Source organism: Mustela putorius, unplaced genomic scaffold (assembly GCF_011764305.1).
Source record: "Mustela putorius furo isolate JIRA1106 unplaced genomic scaffold, ASM1176430v1.1 tig00003834_pilon_pilon_pilon, whole genome shotgun sequence".
Lineage (NCBI taxonomy): Eukaryota > Metazoa > Chordata > Mammalia > Carnivora > Mustelidae > Mustela > Mustela putorius.
Window position 1 is genome coordinate 27,827,084 of NW_025421987.1, and position 18,086 is coordinate 27,845,169.

General features: G+C 34.4%; 1 protein-coding gene across 6 annotated transcripts in view; it reads right to left on the reverse strand.

Moving 5' to 3' along the window:
- The window catches only part of SENP7 (SUMO specific peptidase 7), a 158,945-nt gene that overhangs the window by 20,724 nt on the left and 120,135 nt on the right, over positions 1-18,086 (reverse strand). For all 6 annotated transcript variants that reach the window (XM_004771967.3, XM_004771971.3, XM_004771970.3 and 3 more), the window contains 5 exons: positions 14,576-14,755; positions 12,669-12,931; positions 10,963-11,096; positions 9,309-9,425; positions 5,955-6,077 (listed from right to left, as the gene is read on the reverse strand). In XM_004771967.3, coding sequence (XP_004772024.2) covers positions 5,955-6,077; positions 9,309-9,425; positions 10,963-11,096; positions 12,669-12,931; positions 14,576-14,755 — 817 coding nt within the window. The remainder of the gene's footprint in view (positions 1-5,954; positions 6,078-9,308; positions 9,426-10,962; positions 11,097-12,668; positions 12,932-14,575; positions 14,756-18,086) is intronic.

Genomic DNA, 18,086 nt, shown 5'->3' on the forward strand with positions numbered 1-18,086 from the left:
CAAAAGAAAGCTGGGGTAGCAATCCTTATATCAAACAAATTTGATTTTAAGCAAAAGACCATAATAAGAGATGAAGAAGGCCACTATATCATATTAAAGGGTCTGTCCAACAAGAAGATTAGACAATTTTAAAAATCTATGGCACTAACATGGGAGCAGCAAACTATATAAATCAATTAATAACAAAATCAAAGAAACACATCAACAATAATACAACAATAGGCGGGGACTATAACTCCTTACTGAAATGGACAGATTATCTAAGCAAAAGATGAACAAGGAAATAAAGGCTTTAAATGACACACTGGACCAGAGAGACATCACAGATAATTCAGAACATTCCATCTCAAAGCAACAGAATACACATTCTTCTCTAGTGCACATGGAACAATCTCCAAAATAGATCACCTTCTGGGTCACAAATCGGGTCTCAGCCAGTACCAAAAGACTGGGATCATTCCCAGCATATTTTCAGACTACAATGCTTTGAAACTAGAACTCAACCACAAGAGGAAAGTCAGAATGAACTCAAATACATGGAGGCTAAAGACCATCTTACTAAAAGAATGAATGGGTCAAACAGGAAATTAAAGAATTAAAAAAATATCTGGAAATAAATTAAAATGAAAACACACTGTATAAAATCTTTGAGACACAGCAAAGGTGTCCTGAGAGGAAAGTATATAGCAATACAAGCCATTCTCAAGAAACAAGAAAGGTCTCAAGTATACAACCTAACCCTACACCTAAATAAACTGGAGAAAGAACAATACAGAAAGCCTAAACCCAACAGGAGAAGAGAAATAATAAAGACCAGAGCAGAAATCAATGAAACAGAAACAAAAACAAAAACAACAACAACAAAAAAGTACCAGTAGAACAGATCAACACAACTAGGAGCTGGTCCTTGGAAGAATTTAAAGACTGATAAACTCCTGGCCAGACTTATCAAAAAGAAAAGAGAAAGGACCCACATTAACAAAATATGAATGAAAGAGGAGAGATCACAACGAACACCAAAGAAATACAAACAATTATAAGAACATATTATGAGCAACTATATACCAGCAAATAAGATAATCTGGAAGAAATGCGGGCATTCCTAGAGACATAGAAACTACCAAAACTCAACCAGGAAGAAACAGAAAACCTGAACAGACCCATAACCAGTAAGGAGACTGAATCAGTCATCAAAAATCTCCCAACAAACATGAGCCCAAGACCACATGGCTTCCCAGGGGAATTCTACCAAACATTTTAAGAATTAATATCTATTCTCTTGAAACTGTTCGAAAAAATAGAAATGGAAGGAAAATTTCCAAACTCATTTTATGGGACCAGAATTACCTTGATCCCAAAACCAGACAAAGTCCCCATAAAAAGGAAAATTACAGACCAATATCCCTTATCAACATGGATGCAAAAATTCTCACCAAAATAGTAGCGAACAGGATTCAACAGTACATTAAAAGGATTATGCACCATGGCCAAGTGGGATTTACTTCTGGGCTTCAAGGTTGGTTCAACATCCTCAAAACAATCAATGTGATACAATACATTAATAAAAGATATTTTATGATACTCTCAATAGATACTGAAAAAGCATTTGACAAAATACAGCATCCTTTCTTGATCAAAAATCTTCACAGTGTAGGGACAGAGGGTACGTACCTCAATATCATCAAAGCTATCTATGAAAAACACCACAGCAAATATCATTCTCAATGGAGGAAAAACAGAGCTTTTCCCCTAGGGTCAAACACAGCAGAGCTGTCCGCTCTCACCACTGCTATTCAACATAATACTAGAAGTCCTAGCCTCAGCAGTCAGACAACAAGAAGAAATAAAAGGCATCTGAGTCAGCAAAAAGGAAGTCAAACTCTCACTCCAGGTAGATATGATACTTTATGTGGAAAACCTGAAAGACTCCACTCCAAAACTGCTAGAACTCATACAGGAATTCAGTTAAGTGGCAGGATACAACATCAATGCACAGAAATCATTTGCATTTCTTACAACAACGGCAAGACAGAAGAAAGAGAAATTAAGGAGTCAATTCCATTTACAATTGCACCCAAAACCTTAAGATCCCCAGGAATAAATCTAACCAAAGAGGCAAAGAATCTGTACTCAGAAAACTATGGAGTACTCAGGAAAGAAATTGAGGAAGACACAAAGAAATGGAAAAATGTTCCACACTCATGATTCAGGACAAATATTATGAAAATGTCTATGCTACCTAGAGCAATCTACAGATTTAATGCAATCCCTATCAAAATACCATCAACTTTTTTCAAAGAAATGGAACAAATAAACTTAAAATTTATATGGAACCAGAAAAGACCTTGAATAGCCAGAGGAATGTTGAAAATTGGCAGCATCACAATTCCAGACTTCAAGCTCTATTACAAAGCTGTAATTATCAAGATAGTATGGTACTGGCACAAAAACAGACACATTGGTCAATGTAACAGAATAGAGAGTCCAGAAATAGACCCTCAACTCTAGGGTCAACTAATCTTCGACAAAGCAGTTAAGAATGTCCAATGGAAAAAAGATAGTCTCTTCAACAAATGGTGTTGGGAAAATGGGACAGTCACATGCAGAAGAATGAAACTGTACCATTTCCTTACACCACACACAAAAATAGACTCAAAATGGATGAAAGACCTCAATGTGAGACAGGAATCCTTCAAAATCCTTGAGGAAAACACAGGAAGCAACCTCTTCGACCTAAGCCACAGTAATTTTTTCCTAGAAACATCACCAAAGGCAGGAGAATCAAGGACAAAAGAACTACTGGAACTTCATCAAGATCAAAAGCTTTTGCACAACAAAGGAAACAGTCAATAAAACCAAAAGGCAACTGACAAAATGGAAGAAGATATTTGCAAATGACATATCAGACAAAGGGCTAGTGTCCAAAATTTATAAAGAACTTAGCAAACTCAACACCCAAAGAATAATCCAATCAAGAAATGGGTATAAGACATGAACAGACATTTCTGCAAAGACATCCAAATGGCCAACAGACACATGAGAAAATGTACAACATCACTCAGCATCAGGGAAATACAAATCAAAACCACAATGAGATACCACCTCACACCAGTCAGAATGGCTAAAATTAACCAGTCAGGAAATGACAGGTGTCAGTGAGGATGCAGAGAAAGGGTACCCTCTTACACTGTTGGTGGGAATACAAGCTGGTATAGCCACTCTGCAAAACAGCATGGAGATTCCTCAAAAAGTTGAAAATAGAGCTACTCTATGACCCAGCAACTGCAGTACTGGGTTTATACCCTAAAGATGTAAATGTTGTGATCTGAAGGGGCACATGCACCTGAATGTTCATGGCAATCCATAGTAGCCAAACTATGGAAAGACCCACAATAGTCCACAATATCTACAACAGCCAAACTATGGAAAGAGCCTAGATATCCAACATCATATGAATGGATAAAGAAGATGTGAGATAGATAGATAGATAGATACACACACAACACACACGCACACACACACAATGGAATACTATGCAGCCATCAAAAAATGAAATCTTGCTATTTGCAACAACATGGATGGAATTAGAGGGTATTATGCTAAGCAAAATAAGTCAGTCAGTGAAAGGCAATTATCATATGATCTCACTGATATGAGGAATTTGAGAAACAAGACAGAGAGGATAATAGGGGAAGGGAGGGAAAAATGAAAGATGAAACCAAAGAAAGAGACAAACCATTAAGAGACTCTTAATCTCAGGAAACAAACTGAGGGTTGCTGGAGGGGAAGAGAGTAGGAGGGATGGGGTGCTTGGGTAATGGACACTAGGGAGAGTATGTGCTATGGTGAGTGCAGTGCATTGTATAAGACTGATGAATCATAGACCTGTACCCCTGAAACAAACAATACATTATATGCTAATTTTTAAAAAAATTTTTTTAAAGGTTTGTATCCCTTATCACTTTGATTCTGGGCTTTTTAATTTTTTTACTGATTTATAGAAATTCTTTGTGTGAATACTAATAACATATATATCTGGCCAAGCATTAGTATGAATTTTTGTCTAGGAGAGAGATACAAACACACACAGGCATACACACACAGTTGATCCTTGAACAATGAGGAGTTTAGTGGCACCCACACTCCCAATGGAGTTGAAAATCCATGTATGTAACTTTTGACTCCCCAAAATGTTAACCACTAAGGGTCTCATGTTGATCAGAAGCCTTACCAATAACATAAAATCAATTAACACATATTTTGCATGTTATATGTATTTTATCATGTACTGTATTATATAATGTACTATTAAAATAATATAGTAAGTTAGAGAAAATAATAAATAAATAAGAAATAAATAAATAGATGGTATCTAAAAGAAGTTATCAAGAAAACCATAAGGAAAACACATTTACAGTATTTACAGTTAATACATATACTGTACCTATAAAAAAAATCTGCATATAAGGGCACCACATGTTTCAAACCCGTGTTGTTCCAGGGTCATCTGTGTGTGTGTGTGTGTGTATGTGTGTATAATATACTAAGTATAGTAATATCTAAGCTTAGTATCATATATATATATATATATCTTACTCTGGATATGCCACTTATGTGTCTTTGTTTTATATTCCTTTTATATATGATCAAACATATAATATCAAATTTTAATTTTTAAAAATTATCCTAAAATTTAAAACTACAACAGATCCTACCTGCTTTCATTTCATCAGTTTCTAGGTGGTTATGCCAAACACTGACTAGTAATTTTATAAAAAAATGTAAGATTAAAAGCATGGTACTAACCATGAATTTCTATATACATAAAACAGAACAGGAAGGCATCAAAAATGTTTAATATCAATGTATTTAATAAACTTTCCCCTTCCAAATATCCCTCCCCATTAATTTTGACTGTAAGCCAAATTATGTAAACATAGTATTTTGTATAATTTACAGTAGTTTAACTGAAGAATAGTATTTTGGTGACAGTTTGACCAGAAAATCAAAAGTCACTATATTTTAAGACAGATAAAAATGTAATTTAAGGGGGCGCCTGGGTGGCTCAGTGGTTTAAGCCTCTGCCTTCGGCTCAGGTCATGATCTCAGGGTCCTGAGATCGAGCCCCATATCAGGCTCTCTGCTCAGCGGGGAGCCTGCTTCCTCCTCTCTCTCTGCCTGCCTCTCTGCCTACTTGTGATCTCTCTCTATCAAATAAATAAATAAAATCTTTAAAAAAAAATGTAATGTAGGTGCGCCTGGGTGGCTCGGTGGGTTAAGCCTCTGCCTTCAGCTCAGGTCATGATCTCAGGGTCCTGGGATCGAGCCCTGCGTGGGGCTCTCTGCTCAGCAGGGAGCCCGCTTTGCCCTATCTCTCTGCCTGCCTCTCTGCCTACTTGTGATCTCTCTCTCTCTCTGTCAAATAAATAAATAAAATCTTTTTTTAAAAAATGTAATGTAGAGAATTGTCTATAGTGATGATAAAGAAAGTGCAAAGCCAAAAAGAGAGCAGAGAGGCAACAAGAGACTAGCATAGGAGGAAATTACTATACCCCTACACTAAAGGGCAAAGAGGAAGAAGCAGTAGCAACTCCACATAGGAGCTGGCATTCTTACAGATCTGTTCATTGAAAGACACAATCCACAGAGGAAATAGAGCCACTGCCAAATCACTACCTAAGGCAAAGAGGGTAACCTGACTTTTTCCCTCCTTGCCCTCCAACTTCCAGTGTCCCCACAGAACGTGCACTTGGAAATGCAGCCTGTAAGAGTCAGCCTCCTGTTTCAGGGAACAGAACAGTGGAAGGGTAAGAAGCATATCTTAGAGCAAAAAAACCTGCATAAGTGGTAATACTGCTCACTCCAGGAAATAATGTAACAAGTTTTTTCACTTAGAAACATCAAAATAGCATATTTTCCTCTTAAAACTTAAGTACATAGAAAGTATGACTTACGAAAGATTTGGATTGTCTTCTGTTAAATTATTTTCCTTTCTTGTCAAGCATTTATAGAAAAAGCTACTAAAAATGTGACTTCGTTCAACAAGTTCATCTGATGCCTTCTCCAATAAAAGATACCTGTAAAACAGCAACACCACAAAAGAAAGTTGTTTTTAGATTTCTACCTGGTCTTCTTCCAGTTATCTTATGTATTCCAGAAATCTTCGTTTTTATGACCAATTAGAGTCAAAGTCATCTTGCAATTTGCTCTGATTTCAGTATTTTGGGTTCGTTCATTACCTCATCTCCCATCAAGACTGCTTAAAGCAGAAATTGCCTGCTGATTCTTTTACTTGCTTAACATGTATTATCAAATTCCTAACATATACCAAGCACCATATGTACACTAACATATAAAATAAGTGGGGGGAAGTAGCTGTCACCATATAGCTTACAATAAATACAAAGGAGAGTATAGAAGGAAAGATTAATCAAATACTGAAACCATGACACTCCTATAATAAATCTAGAAAAATTTTAATTACTATGAGATATGCCTAACCTATAAATCCTTAGTCCATTTCTACTAAAAGAATTCTTCAATATAAGCTTATAATTCAATGATTTAGTGCTTAAACCCTTCATAATTAGAGAATTCTGCTATTCTTAATAGCTTATACAGGTTCAAAAATGACCTTGTAATCACTCTTTTTAAAAAGCACAAAAGACTAACACAACTTGAAATTTTTTAATGTGGTTATGGGAAGGCTTTGCTACATGGAAGGAGACAAAAAGGATGCTTCTGATGTGCTAGAAATGGTATCTTGATCTGAATGATGATTATGTGGGTGCATATATATGTGAACATTCATTCGTTGTACACTTATAATTTATGTACTTTACTACTTACAAGTAATTCATTAATTTAAAAAATAAATAGAAAGTTGTTTAAAAAATAAAGTTAGAATCCCCTCTGAAAGGAAGTCGATGAGAGAGACATACAGGCAATTCAGTGAAAAGGAAGTATAGAAAAGTACTACTGGAAATAAATTAGAAATAAAATTGTATTAGTTAATTCCAATAAAACATAAAAAAACTAAGAATATGATCCAGTTCACCTCACCAAATATAAGCTTGACACTATTATACGGACACAAAAATAAATAAGATGTAAGAGCATAAGGAGAAGGAGAATGATCATAATATCATCAACTAACTTTAAAATCAGGCAAAATATTTTAAGTACTACAAAAGATGTAAATGAAGTATTATGGGAGTTAGTAATATCTGTTTAGAAGATCAGGAGAAGTTTCAGGAAGGTATCACTTGAGAGAAACCTTGAAAGAGGAATAAAACTTTAAAAGATTGAGATAAAGAGGGAAGTGCTCAGAATCGGGACAAACAGTGCATTAAGGCAGAAGAGTGAACAAAAATGGGTTTTATTTAGTAAATTATTTATAATTCAATATTTTTGGACTATGTAATACATACAGGGTTATTAGTAAATGGCTAAAAAGATAGTGTCAAATTATTAAGGCTCTCGAATGCCAAAGTGTCTGAACTCATTTTGACAGGTAGTAAGAAATTAATATATATTTTTAATGGGAATTGCATTCATAGAATACCTTAAGAAGAATATTGCTGGTCATAATATACTTAATGGACAGGAAAACAGAGATAAAGGATACAAGGAAAAACATTAGAAAAACAGAAAAAGGGGCACTTGGGTGGCTCAGTCATTGAGCAGCTGCTTTTGGTTCAGGGCATGATCCCAGACTCCTAGGATCGGGCCCTGCATCTGCTTTGCCCTCTCCCTCTGCCTGCTTCTCCCCCTACTTGTGTGCATGCACGCTCTCTCGCGCCCTCTCTCTCTCTCTCTCTTCTTTGACAAATAAATAAAATAAAATAAAAGACAGAATAACAATCCAGGTAAGAGGTACTAGAAAATCATGACATGATGATAGAAGAAAAAGAATAAATGAATTTGAGAGACAGAATCTAATAAAATTGGAAAATGAAACAAGACAAAACCAGAGAGGGAGACAAACCATAAGAGACTCTTAATCTATGGAAACAAACGGGTTGCTGGAGGGGAAGAGGGTGGAAGGGATGGGGTGCCTGGATGATGAACACTGCGAAGGGTATGTGTTGTGGTGAGTGTTGTATATTGTGTAAAACTGATGAATCACAGACCTGGACCCCTAAAAGAAATAATACATTCTATGTTAATATAAAAAAAGAAGAAGAAAAATAAAGTTGGCAACTGAGTATATAGAGGGGGAAGGGAGAGTAAAGAGTAATTGATAATGGAGACTTCTGCTTCCAGCCAAGATGGAATAACAGAAGCCAGATTAACCCTCCTGGACGAAAGAAGCAATAAATAAATAAATAAATAATCAGACAAAATATATATGAATCAATAGTTCTCAGAACACTGGACACCAGGCAACAAAGAACAATGATTTTTGAGAAAGGGGAAATAAACACGGTGAGTTCCACTAATGCACCAGCTTAATATGTTGTCCAGCCTGTAGCATGGGACTGAGTAACCCAGGTGACAGACTACAAGTTGAGGAGACACTGAAAGATGGTAGAGACCAAGGCAGATAGAATTTGCAGATCAGAATACTGAAAAAGGAAAAGCTGTAGTTAAAGAAAATTCCAGACATCTGCAGAGAATCCTCCTTGAATATGCAGAATTTTCATCACCACATGCATGTAAGGAAAAGGCTAGGGAGAGAACTACCTGAAAAGATTAGAGGGAACAGTAGCTAGCCACAAAAATAGTGCCTGTTCTTTCCAAACAGACTGGAAAACCTCATTAATTCATGAGGCCCTGGTAGAAGATTATTTAACTAAGGCTAGTATTATTAGTTAAACAAGAGGGTTCAGGTAAGATGAAGCTTACCTTCCTATCTATTCCTTCAGCTTGGCTCTACAAAAAGTTGAAAATTATTTTTTAATGGAATAGTGGTATGGGTTTTTTAAATGACAGGTAACTCTTACAGTGCTTAAAGACACAAGAGATCACTACAGAATTGCTTCTTTTCCCTTCCCAAAGTGACCTGTAATTTTTAAAGTATTTCTTTCATCACAGAAATATAATGAAGAAATATAAATCTGAAGTAAACAAATGAACAAAAATGAAAATAAACAAAAAAATAGTAACTCTTCTGGAGTACATAGCATCTTCAAGAGATAAAGGAATGAAACTGAAGTCAACTATAGAAAATGCTGTAAGCAAAAATCTTTGAATTCTTGGCAGGTTACTTTTAGTTAGAGTTAAAAAAAAAACTTCAGTGATAGACATGTGGTTTAAGATTCAAATCAAAATTGATAAATGAGAAGATCATTCATCACTGTACTTACTTAAGGTAGAAATCAATGATTACATCATTAAGAAACTCTCCTTCTTCTAAGCACTCCAGATCTTCATTAGTTACTCCTAATCCCCCTTTTGTAGGTGGTGGAGGATATACAATTAACCTTAAAAAGTAAAACTAAAGTTTAAACATATTGTAGTGAAAATTCCAGTATATAACAGTATATAACAAAGAAATTTGTTATATAGAACACTAATAGGGCTATGTATTCAATAACTAAAGTGTATGGAGTAAAAATAACTGACAGTTATTTTCCTTCTTTATTTTCACAAGGTACTAATAGTACTTTCACTGTCTTTTCATTTCCAATCCCATGTGGGGCTAGTATCATATTCACCTAATCAATACCTTATATATCACAATCAGTTGTAATACCATCAAAGATATCTCTCTTCTGTACAATGTTTAACTTTCAACAAACTGATGTAATAAACAATAAAAGATTTTCCTAAGCTCCACTTTCCAGCTCTAATTTTGAATCCCCAAGATTAGTTCCTTTCCATTTAGAAGCCAACAGTCAAAAATTATGTTCTCCTACTGGTGGCTAGTCCACAGCAACAGCAGAGCAATAAAGAAATAACATGGGAGCAGAGAAGGCAGGTTTCCTATAACAAAGTGCTTACAATGTAAAACTAAAGAGAATATAAAGGAAACAAGTAATTATAACACAAGCAGAAAGAAGAAGAAAACAGAGAGCCACTAATTAGGCATCTTTTTTCTGATATCTTCTCTTAAATCTCAGAAACATGAGCAGTTCTGAGTTTCTAGGTATAATCTTGGAATATACATGATAGTCATCATTTGCATGAATATAGTCAACAATAAAAATATAATAATATGTGTATCTTAAACCAGAAATAATGTGTGCATCTTGACTTCAAAACGAAGTCACCTGTAATTGACTTAATCTTGGCAAGCAAAGCACCTAAATTATATAAAAATATGTGAAATTTTAAATGCTAATATAAAAGTTACTATTTTATGGGCTATTTTCTATTCTGTTCTTTCATTTGTTGTTGTTTTTTAAAGGAATCATACATAGGAAGAGAAATCACCCTCAAATGCAGAGACTCCCTATTCTGGCCACCATGACAAGACATATATAAGATGAAATATGAATAAAGTAGCAACTTATGAAAAGGAAGTTCTAATAAACTTCAAAGTACATTAAATTGAGTTACACCTCAGTTAAGCAACCCCACTTTTCCTACCATATATTCAGATATGGTATATCTGACTGGTATATGATAACTGATTTTATGACTATATAGTCATAAAAACCATATACTGCACTCTAGTATTTTCAACAAATATTTTAATCTTACCAAATTTGACATTATGGTTGCCATCTTACTGACATAAAACTAAACGAAATGGCACTGACTGTTTTCTCAATAAATTTTTTTAATTTTCTCAAAAAAAAATATTACTTCTATTACTATCAATGTAAAAGCAAAACTCAAAACATTTAAAAAGGTAAACTACTGTCAAATCAATATTATATAACTGAAACTATTGTAATATTGTTTGTCAGTTATACCCCAATTAAGAAGAAAAAGGTAAACTATTTAAAATCAGCAACATGAGTGAAAACTACAAATATGTCTACCTATTACAAACAGGTATGACACAGTACATACTTCTGAACAGGCCCAGTGTGCCTGACTTCTCGCCATTCTTCATCTGGATTAGATGTAATAGAAAGTGAGTAGCAACCACTACTTTGCTTCTGCAGGAAGGTGTAAGTAGGCTTGGCTGTATCTGTATTTGAAGGCTGACAAAAAATGGCAAAGAAAAGGTTTTCTTATAGATACATAAATACGCATTAACTCTCAAAGAATGAAGTCAAAACCTAGACTAATTTTTAAAAATATGACTAAAAGAAATCAGTATCAATGAGTTATATCTATACATTTAGAATTTCTCCAAAGATATTGTGAAATCAAGATAATACTTTTGATCAAAAGATACTATACATACAGGGTTACCTGGGTGGCTCAGTCGGTTAAGCATCCAACTCTTGATAAACTCACATCATGATCTCGGGGTTGTGAGAGTGAGCCCCTGTTGAGCTCCATGCTCAACAGGGAATCTACTTGAGATTCTTTCTCACCATATGCCCCTCCCCATATTCACATGCACCCCCTCTCTAATAAATAAGTATATCTTTAAAAAAAAATAAAGATATTGTCCATACAATGGTCAAAGGTTAACTTGAAGTGTTACTTATAGATATGGGCATTAGAATTAAAGAAAAATGTGAACACTTTTCAGTTCAAAATGAACAAAAGATATAATAGCTAGAACAAATAAAATTTAAGAGATAAAAAGTTCATATTTGCCATAGCAAACTCGAAAAAACTTTTCTCTCTAGAGGTATTTGGCAGAGATATACAAGCCTCTTCCAGATTCCCCTAATACTAACATCTTATATAACCACAGTTACAACCATCAAAACTAAGAAATTAACACATTATAAGCTAAATTGTAGACTTTATTCTGATATCACTAGTGTTTCTACCAGTATCTTTTTTCTGTATGAGAATCCTACAATTCCTGTTTTTCCCTTTCATGACCTTGATATTTTCAAGAGTATTGGTCAGTTATTTTATAACTGGGTTTGTCTGATTCTTCCCGTAAGTAGATTGAGGTTACACAATATTGGGAAGAATACCAGAGAAGTCATGTACCCTTCTCAGTGCATGATGTGACAGTATCTTATTCCTGGTGATGTCTGCCGCATTTCTCCACTGTAAAGTTACTTTATGATTAATAAATATTTTGGCTGAGAGAATTTAAGATTATGTACATATCCTTTTTCTCCTTAAGTTCTTACCATTAAATTTAGTATCTCTTGGTGGACCTTGCCTGCAACAACATTAACTATGGTGGCTTTCTATTTCTTATTCCTTTTACATCTATTAATTCAAATACTTTCCTAAGAAAAAATTATCAATTATCCACCATCAGTACTTATTTTTCACTCATTAGTTCAGGTATTTATTTGTATTAATACAGATTTATGGGTATTTATTACATTCTTTGGTAACAATCACATTATCATTATTGGTTTTATTGATCCAACTGTTCCTAGCTGTGGGGCGCCTGGCTGGCTCAGTTCGTGGTGCATGCCACTCTTGATCTCAGCATTGAGTGTGAGCCCCATGTTGGGAGTCAAGTTTACTTTAAAATTAAATTAAATTAAAAATGTTCTAGCTTTGGTATTGGGAGTTCTTTCAGGTTGGTTCCTGTGCTCTTCTGACCAAACACAGCATTTTCAGATCACTCTATTTTCAGTGAAAAAATTTTTACTGAACTCTGCCAATTATATAAATCATATGCTTACCTGAGATACTGATTTCCTCTTCATTTCTTCAGCAGCAACAGCAGGAAAAGAACAAGTTGAAGCACAATAATAATGAATAAAAGAACTGTCTTTTGAAGAGAGGTTCTGAAACAAAGGAAGTGCCTGAACCCAAGATAATGGATAAGAAAGCTCTAATTCTCCATTGGTTGTACTTATTTCTGTCATAATATCTTTCAATTTCAATTCTTCTCTTTGTGAAATAGGACTGTGTAGCTCAAGGAAAATGAATTCACTGGATTTTGCTATAAAAGAAATAAGAAACCAATTTTTATCAGTAGTGTTATTTTTCAAGGGGATTAAAATTAAAATAATTTAATCATTAATGACAGTATTTTGTATATTAGTTAATAACTCAGGCAAATTAAATCCCTAAATAGGCCATTAGTAACTGAGATTCAAGACTCACAAATTTTAAACTCTTCCTGCATTAAAAGGGAAACTCCACAATGGTATTGGTTGCTGTATCTATACTATCTGGCATTTAGTATTAGTAAACATTTATTAAGGAATTTATGAGTAAATGAATAAATAATAACTAAGCATTTAATTATTTTTCTCTAACATCCTCCATTTGTCAAATCTACCAATTAAAAAAGTATTCTGATCAAACACTTCCTTCAAAATCATTTTGTTTCATCAATCATTTCAACAATGGTCTCAGATGACATTCATTCCCCCATAATAATTATAAATGGCTAGTTTTATTTCCCCAACTTCTCTATTTAATCATAAATTTTCCCAATTAACTTGGAGTAGGACATCAAAATAAGCACAGTAGTCCTCCTTTATCCATGGTTTCATTTTCCACAGTTACAGTCACCCACGGTCAACCACCACAGTCCTGAAGCAGACGATCTTCCTTCTGGCCTATTGCCATCATGTCTGTGGTAGGCTCTCACTACATCAAAATGCCTAAGTCATTCACCTCATTTCAACTCATCACATAAGCATTTTATCTTCTCACACCATCACAAGAAGGGTAAGTACAGTATAATAAGGTATTTTGAGAAAGACCACATTCATTTAACTTTTTATTACAGTATATTGTTACAATTATTTTGTTATTGGTTATTATTAATCTCTTACTGTATCTAACTTATATATTAAATTTTCTCATAGGTACACATATAGAGGGAAATAACATAGTATGTATAGATTTCAGTACTATATGTCATTTCAGGCATCTATGGGGGAGTCTTGGAACATATCCTCTATGTATAAAGGAAGGGACTACTGTAATATTAAAGGTATAAAATTCAGTTCACTACTTACCACATTTTATATGCAAAGGAATACAGAGGGCAAGGTAGAAAGATCAAAGAGGCAAAAACAAACCTTACTAATTTGATTTATGCAATTCTAAGCTAGACTCTTCAGAAGTTGAAAACTAAGCAAAGTTGGGAGATATTTAAAATACATTCAAATACACAGTTTTGGGAGCATTCTCCCAAAAGTATTCAATCCAGTCTTAGAAAAATAATATATTTAAGTAAAGAGAGTTTTCTGAAAAACTCAAGAAAATATTGAAGATAAAAGACCTCTATATTTTATTTAACGTTGCCACTGATTACTGTCACAAGTTATTAGAAAACAAGGGCAAGAAACTCGTAAGAAAGACAGCCGAGGATGGCAACTGACTTAGGATAAGGCATCCCTTTTATTTTAAAAGATAATTTCTCTTGGTTGAGTAAAATTATCAGGAGAAATTATGTAGAATAAATAATTTTTCTTGCATAACATTAAGGGTTAAAATCTCTTTTAATTCAATGAACTTAATTTCAACTCAATGAAATAATCACATTCTATTAAATTACTTTAGAAGAAAACAACTTTATTTACAGGACTTCTCAGGTTATTCCAAAATTTACAAATTATGTCATACTCACATTGCTGGCTTAATATGGAGTTTTCTAGCTGGGTCTGAATCTCTTGAAGATAATTTGCAGAGACCCAGAGGAAAAGGATAGCATGACTCCTTTTACTGTGATCATCGTCCTTATTTTTCCATAACCCAAACCTCTTTAAATGTGTGGCATCCACTAGCAATGAAACCTCATTCAAGGATACTAAAACCAAAAGAAGATAACATTAGGAATACAACACTTACACACTTTATGACTCTTCTTGAAAACACGATGTTCTTCAAAAAGAATGATATGTGAAATTTTACAAAAGTATTATTTTCCAGTACAGAAAAAAGGCCAAGGGGCACCTGGGTTGCTCAGTGGGTTAAAGGCTCTGCCTTCGGCTCAAGTCATGAGCCCAGAGTCCTGGGATCAAGCCCTGCATTGAGCTCTCTGCTCAGTAGGGAGCCTGCTTCCTTCTCTCTCTGCCTGCCTCTCTGGCCTACTTGTGATCTGTCTGTCAAATAAATAAAATCTTTAAAAAAAAAAAAAAAGGCCAAGAAGAAGAAGAGGAGGAGGAGGAAGAAGAAGATGGGTGTGGTGCATAAACAATTAATTTTGGATCATTGAAAAAAAAATTAAATTAAATTAAATTTTTAAAAAAGAAGACAATGACAATGACAACTATCTGATCTATGCAGAAAAATAAGCATAATATAACTTAGAAAATTATGTATTTCTATTTTGGTCAATACCATCAACCAAGACCTCAAATGTTATCATAAGTCAATTTATTCCTCTGTTTCTTCTCCCCAAATATCTGCATTCCACTATATAGACTAGCTAATATCAAAAGACTCTCAAAGATATTATGAGCTTTTGAATGGTCTCAGATAGTATTTCTTATAAAATTCTTTCAGGTTTAAAAAAATAAATAACTAAACTAAAATTCTTCCAGGTTTTACTTCTCAAAATTTCTAGGTCTTCCTCCTAGTAAGCTAAAAGAAACTTCTATGAGGATTTTTTCTTAATTCAAATAAACATAGAAAAGTAGTATAAAGAAGTCCTGAAAGTCATCCGGTCCAACTTTAAGAAAACAAGCATCTGAACTAGTAGGAATACAAGTATCGTTTAAGTACAAACTCAAGATGAATACCTATTTGAAACAAACCTCTTACTATTCCTACCCGCACTGTATCCTAGCAAGTCAAAATCTAGTTCTCTACCTTTGACACCTGGATCACATCAGAGCCTGTTAGAAATGCAGAGTATCAGGCTGCACTCTAGATGTACTCAATCAGATTATCTGGCTTACCAAAAAAAACAAAACAAACAAACAAAACACAAAACACAAAAAACCCAGGTGATTCATATCACTCAATACTGAAGTTTGAAAAGCATTTTACAATAAGCATTCAAATACTTAACTAGTCATCTTTATGTTCTCACACCATTCTATTTTTTACCTTTTTCTTATAATCAACTGATCCACTTTAAACACCGTCTTTCTTTCTTTCATATTTCCTCCTTTTGCTTATTCCTTCCTTCCCTTATTCCATTTCTTCATGTCTTTTCCTGCTCCTTTTCTGTATTTCTATTTTTCCTCTGTGCTTGTTTGCATATTTGCCTGCCTACTTATACTATTTCACTACTCCTTTTAAAAACATTTTACATAACTTCTTTTCCTTTCAAACTCTGTTACTACCTCTTATTTATTGGCATTTTCTTGGATAATCCTTTTTAAAATTGCTTCTATCAATCAATCTATATCTATCCATCTATTTACGTTTTATATCTACTCCTCACATACCTGACTACTTTTCCTATCTAGCTGTCACCATTCATCAATCTTATTTTATCGTACTATTTTAGCTGAGTTCTTTTTAGATTTCTTTCCCCACTATCCACAATTGTACTTAATTTTCTTACTAGCTCCTTCTTTCAAACCCTTCTTTCCATCTCTTACTCCCACATTCTTTATTTCTTTTGTATTTACTCTTTCCTACAGACTTATCATTTTAAACTTCCTTTTTTCCTTACTTCCTTACTTTTGTCCCTTCCTTTTTCTTCCCTCTTTAATATTTTTTTCTATATCTTTTCTCAGCCCAATCTAATCACCACCCTTTTCTTTCTCTATTCTTTTTATTTTATTTTATTTTTTCAGTGTTCCAGAGTTCATTGTTTATGCACCACACCTAGTGCTCCATGCAATACGTGCCCTCCATAATACCCATGACCAGGCTCACCTAACCTCCCACCCCCCTCCCCTCCAAAACCCTGTTTGTTTCTCAGACTCCAGTCTTTCTCTATTCTTAACCTGCCTGTAACCTGCTTACCTTTCTTCTTACTTCCTTTTCATCCTTCATTCATCTTTCTCTCTACCTTCCTCTTTCCTTCTTTCATTCCTCCCTTTCTCCTTCCTCCTTCCATTTTTCCTTACTTGTGTTTTTAAATATTTTTCTATTCCTCGCTCTTTTGTTCCCTTTCTCTTTGCATTTATTTTGTCCAGTCTTTCCTACTGGCTTATGCCCTTTAAAGTCCAATCTGTCTCTCCCTATCACTATCTCTCTCTCTACCTAGCTACCCTACTTTATTTTACTGTCCTTTTTTTTTTTACACTGACTATGACTTTTCTCTTTTTTTCCAGCATTACTGGGATACAATTATATAACACTGTATAAGTTTAAGCTGTCTAATGTTAATATAATACACGTATTTACTGCAAAACAATTACCACTGAAGCATTGGCTTCCATCACTTCCATCACTACCATTTTTTTTCATGATGAGAACATGTAAGATGGACTATCTTAGCAATTTTCAAGTACATAATACAGTATTATTAACTGTAATCACCACTGTGTACATTATTGACCTTACACCCGGAAGTATATACTCCTTGTACAACATCTTCCCATTTCCTCCATGTCCCAGTCCCTGGTAACCTCCACATTAGTCTCTATTTCTGTGAGTCAGCTTTTTTAGATTCCACATATAAGCATATCATGCAGTATTTGTCTTTCTCCATCTGGCTTTTTTCAGTTACTCTAATGCCCTCAATGTCCTGCATGTTCTCACAAATGGGAAGATTTCATTCTTTCTCAAGACTAATATTCCATTGTATATATAAACCACACTTTTATCCACCGTCAACAAACAGGCGGTTTCCATATTTTGGCTACTGTGGGTAATGCAGGATGCATACATCTCTTCAAGATCCTGTTTGCATTTCTTTTGGATATATACCCAGAAGTAGGATTGCTGGATCATATAGCAGTTCTAATTTTAATTTCTTGAGGAACCTACAGAGCGTTTTCCATAGTAACTACAGCAGTTTACAGTATCACCAACAATGTACAAGGGTACGCCATTTCCCCAAATCCTTATCAACACTTGCTGAATTCTGATCATTCTGTTGATGGCCATTCTAACAGGTATGAGGGGCTATCTCATTGTGGTTTTCATTTGCATTTTTGTGATACTGAGCATTTTTTCATGTGCTTATTTGCCATTTGTATGTTTTCTTTGGAAAAAATGTGTATTCACATTCACAT